At 38.2% G+C, this 5,324-nt stretch overlaps 1 protein-coding gene across 1 annotated transcript; it reads right to left on the minus strand.

The window, feature by feature from the left end:
• Positions 1–587: 587 nt before the first annotated feature.
• LOC123385681 (olfactory receptor 2J3-like) lies at positions 588–5,112 on the minus strand. Its single transcript, XM_045058631.1, has one exon. It carries the CDS (start codon positions 1,800–1,802, stop codon positions 864–866), a length of 939 nt encoding a protein of 312 aa, XP_044914566.1. The 5' UTR covers positions 1,803–5,112; the 3' UTR covers positions 588–863.
• Positions 5,113–5,324: the final 212 nt, after the last annotated feature.

Genomic DNA, 5,324 nt, shown 5'->3' on the forward strand with positions numbered 1-5,324 from the left:
ATAAAACACTCATATAATATAGTATCTTGAAAAAAGTATGCTTCAACCAAAGAAGTGTCATACATCGTTTTACCATTTAACTAAATTGAATGCCTGTCAATGACCAAAAACTCCATTCATCTATGTCTTTGCAATAGTGCCCCCATCTTTTTGTAAATACTAATGCTCATTCCATAATTTAGCATATTATTTTTGTTTTATTTATTTTAGAAGTTTTCATTTATTTATTCATTTATGGAGAAAGAGAGAGCCAGTGGAGGACAGACAGGGAGAAAGAATCCTAAGCAGGCTCCATGCTGTTGGCACAGACCCAGATGCAGGGCTTGAATTCACAAACCATGAGATTATGACCTGAGCCAAAGTCAAGATTCCAACATTTAATCAACATGAGTGATCCAGGCACACCTTAGCATATTATTTTTAAAACACAGCCCCTAGGATATGACTGGGTGGCTCAGTTGGTTAAGCATTCAACTCTTGATTTTAGCTCAGGTTATGATCTCATGGTTTCATGAGTTCCACCCCCACATCAGGCTCTGTGCTCTGTGAAGCCTGCTAGGGATTCTCTCTCTTACTCTCTCTCTCCCTCCCCCACTTGTGATTTCTGTATCTCTCCAAATGAATAAATAAAGTTAAAAAACAGTTTCTAATTTCTATGGACACTAAATATGGAATTATTAAAAATGAAGTGTTACAAATCAAAAATTTATCTCTAGATAATATTTCAGAATTAGCCAATAAAAACAACCCAAGTTTAAGGCTGGGTTTTAGACTAAAATAAGTATCAAAGAAGCAGGGAAACACCCTCCAAGATGGATCAGACTCTGAACGAAAGTTGCAGCACAAAAATTGTGATCTCTCTGTCATATCTCCCAATCTAGACCCACTTGTCTCCTTGCTGCTTCTCTTACATCTTTGTTTCTGAGAGTGTAGATTAGAGGGTTGAGGCTAGGTGTGACAACAGTATAAAAGAGGGCAATGAACTTGCCTTGATCTTGAGAACTTTCTGATGGTGGCTGCAGATATATGCACATGGCTGGAATGAAAAAGAGGGACACAACCATAAGATGGGCTCCACATGTCCCAAAGACTCTCTGAAGTCCAGCTGATGACTGCATCCTCAGCACAGCCCAGGCAATGGCGCCATAAGAACTGAGAATGAGGATGAGTGGTATGAGAACAAAAATGGAGCTCGTGATCAGGAGGGTCAGCTCATTAGCACGGGTATCAACACACGATAATCGCAGCAGTGCTGGAACTTCACAGAAGAAATGGTCCACTTGGCGATGTCCACAGAGGGGGACCCAGAAGGTAAAGGAGGAATGAAGTGCTGAGTTGGTAAAGCCACTGACCCAGGAAGCCACAGCCAACAGGTGGCAGAAACGAGGGTTCATGATCACAGTGTAATGCAGGGGTCTACAGACAGCTGCATAACGGTCATAGGACATGACCACCAGGAGGACACACTCTGTGGTTCCCAGTGCAAGGGCAAAGTAAAGTTGAGTCATGCAACCGGCATAAGAGATGGTCTTTTCTGGGCCCCAGAGATTGACCAGCAACTGAGGGATGGAGCTGGTGGTGTAGCAGAGATCCAGAAAAGAGAGGTTTGAGAGGAAGAAGTACATGGGAGTGTGGAGATGGGCGTCCAGGTATGACAAGACAATAATAAAAAGGTTGCCTATCAATGTCGTCAAGTAGAACATCAAGATAAGCACAAAGAGAACTACTTCCAGATGAGGCCAATGTGAAAAACCCAGTAGAACGAAGTAGCCTTCAGAACTTGCATTTTTTCCCATCATCATTGTTTCTAATACCCAGAGGAAGAATCATAAACTCAAAGGCTGCCTATTCATCATCAAACACCTGTCAGTAGACTGGAGAAGACCTATGCCATTTCCAAATATACTCTTGTTACAGTAACATTTTTATAGTTTTATTTTTATGTTTCATGCATATATTTTTCCTGTTGTGGCTAAAATCAATAAGTTCTCAAGTGAATGAGTTCTTTTTTATAAATCCCTAAGTTAGTGTTGGATAAAGATTAAATATTAAGTTCCATAGCCAAGAAGACAATTTTCATAGAAAATATTTTTTAACAAAAAACAAAAGACTTTTCAATGTATTCCTCTTTTATGTATTTTCAGGCTATTTCCAATTTGTTGTTACAGAGAAAGGAATATCTCTACTCTTAATAATCTTATATATAAATGAGTGCTTACCATGAGATGAAAACAACTCAGTAGCAACTTTAAAATGTTAATATTGAGTGAAAAAATTAACTTGAATTACGTTATGATTACAGGAAGAACAAAATATTCTTATTCATTCATGTATTCTAATGACTTATTTATAGACAAAGAAGAAATAGCATGCAACTGGAAGTATAAACAAAGATACAAATGTGCACACATACAACCCCAAAATGAGTATTCACACAATGAGCTAAACTGAAGGTCTTAATCCTAATTTAGAAGTGAAATAGCCTGGGGGATTAAGTGATAGAATACTTCCAACCATAAATGAGACTGGAACTAATTTTGAAAAACCTAAATGAAATCACAGAATTGAAGAAAACTACAGAAGGAGCAAGAAGAAAAGGGAGGGTGTTTAAATCAGAAAAGTATACGGGAAGCAGTGGTGCTTGGGACTGAATGTGTGTGAATCCTAAAATGTGAGGCCTGGAAACAGCGTGGAAAGAGTTTCCACAAAATTTCACATGCTTTAGGACAGCAGCTAAGACACTGACATCTGAGTCATAATTTATAATTATTCCACATTTTTATGCTTTCTATAATTCCAAATAGAGCCTCTAAATAGAAAATTCATTGATTTTAAATAGGCAAAGATATGTGAATATTGGATAAAATTCAATCATAAGTTTATCTTGTGGCTGTTCTTTTGTGAAAAATAAAGTTAAGGAAATCCAATGTGCATTAATAAATTGGTTTTCAGTTGCTTATTTTCTCTTGTGTGTTACCAATCTTTCATAGAAAAAATTAACACTTTACTATATAGTTGTTGCTAAAAGACATAGTCTCCCACATTTATATGTTCCCAGATAGCTTTGCCCTGCTATGTCTCCCCTCACTCTCTGACAGAAGACAGCAATCACAAGTTCATCCAACACAGACCCACATGCAGTCTTTTGAAGAACTTTTACTAGCTCAAATATTGTAATCCTAGAACTTGAAAAAGACACAAAGGATGTCTAGTTGGTCAAGTTGCAGCTGGAAAGATAGAACACTGAATGTGACCCAAGATTGTTAAGATCGATTCACAAATATATCTATACACCATTTTATATTATTTGTAATGTAAGTGTCATTAACTTCATGAGGGATGGGGGAAATTTTCCAAGGGATTTCTTTTTTATTTCCCTAAAATGAGAGGTAAAACACCACCAAATATTTTAACTCAAATGCTATGGGTATTTCCTCTGAGGTAGGCACAACTGTCTTGCCTTACAAAGAAGGCTGCCTGAATTCCTTACTACAATAATTAAAAGAAAGGAGCAGTTGTGTGACATTTCTTTAATTGCTATACCAGCCATTGAGATAAAGGACAAACTATCCAGAATTCATAAAAAGAAAAATTCAGAAATTTATGGCTTGATTTTCTTCTTAGTGAAAAAGAGGGAATGAAGACCCTATCAAAGGTAGCTTTAGAATTGTGGAATAAAATATCTCTCTATGCCTTTAAATCAAACATTATAGGGAAAATGGGTGGCATAGCACTCTCTTCTCACCCCAGTGTCACTAACAGGCATTCTCCTAATTCCTTTCATGTCTGTGACTTTGAACTAAACCTAGCTCTTATGCAGTGCTCTCTCAGCTTTTCCATACTGACCTTCCTGTATTTGTCCACTCTCCCCACTGTTCTCTTTGTGGTCTATGCTTTACCATTTACAAACCAACCAGCTCTCTAGCTGTCATGCAACCTGAGAACATTGACCTAACTGCCTTCCTGCACCAACTGTGCTAATGTTCAAAATCTAACCATGGAAAGCAGAGTCTAAACCAAACTGTGGCTATCATCGTCACATAAAAGAAAGCCTGGGCTTGTCCAGGAGATGTGCTTTGAGCAGAATGCAAGAATTCTTTAGGGCAATTAAGGTATCATGGGATGGAACCCTTATCCCAGAGTAAATAGGGCCTTTAAGGAAACAAAAAGAATAATGTGACCTTCTTTTCTTGACTGACACCCTGGGGAAGACAAATCCCAAAATTGCAATTAATACCCTTCAAGGAACTTTCCAGGTTAGAACAGTGTGATGTTCATAAGAAAAAAACTGTTTACAGAAATTCCTTCAACATGATGCTGTTCTTGTACTAGGATGCCACAGAACTTATCACCAACCAACAGGGAAAAAGTTGTCTTGTCAATCTGGGTTCTGCTGATTCACCTGATTTTTCGCCTGCTCCCCATGGCGGTAAAACCCAAATTTACCAAACAACTGGCTTGAAGTAGGGGAGATTCAGGAGCCATGAAACAGAAAGATGGAATGCATTAAAACTCACCTTTTCCCTATTAACCTGGTACTCTTTGAGAGTTGACCAACACCATTTATGCCTTCCTGATTGTCTTTTAAACTCAATTCCAAGTTTATGCCTGCAAAAGTTTAGAAAATCTATGTAAGAGCATTTAGAACCCTAAATCCACTCCTCCCCTCAGCTTAGAGGATAGCTGCCCTGTCTATTCTCACTCCAAAAGAACTCTGGTGTTTCATTCTCTGGAGAGGTCTCTGAACTGCAGGTTGCTAGCTACATACCTTAATTAAACCCCAAATACCCCAAATCTAGCCCTAACCCTAACCCCAAACCATAATTCCTAACCCCTAATTCAAATCCTAACCTAAACCTAACCCTCTAGAGAGGTCTTTCAACTATAGGATACCAGGCACATGCTATCACTCTGGTGCTAACACTAACATTTTCCCTAAATCTGGCCCTAAACCTTACCCTAATCCTAGATATGAGGGTGGAAATGCAGTATATATATACAATGGAATATTACTCAACCATAAAAAAGAATGGAATCTTGCCATTTACAATTACATGAATGGAGCTATATAGTATTATGCTATGCAAAGTAAGTCAGTCAGAGAAAGACAAATACCACATGATTTCAAACATATCTAGAATTTAAGAAACAAAACCAACAAGCAAAGGGGAAAAGAGAGAGGCAAACCAAGAAACAGATTCTTAACTATAGAGAACAAACAGGGATAACAGAGGGAAGGTGGGAGTGGTGGGGTGGGTTAAATCGGTGATGGGAATTAAGGAGAATACTTTTTGCGATGAGCACCTGGTGTTGTACAGAAGTGT

This window comes from Felis catus, chromosome B2 (genome assembly GCF_018350175.1).
Source record: "Felis catus isolate Fca126 chromosome B2, F.catus_Fca126_mat1.0, whole genome shotgun sequence".
NCBI lineage: Eukaryota > Metazoa > Chordata > Mammalia > Carnivora > Felidae > Felis > Felis catus.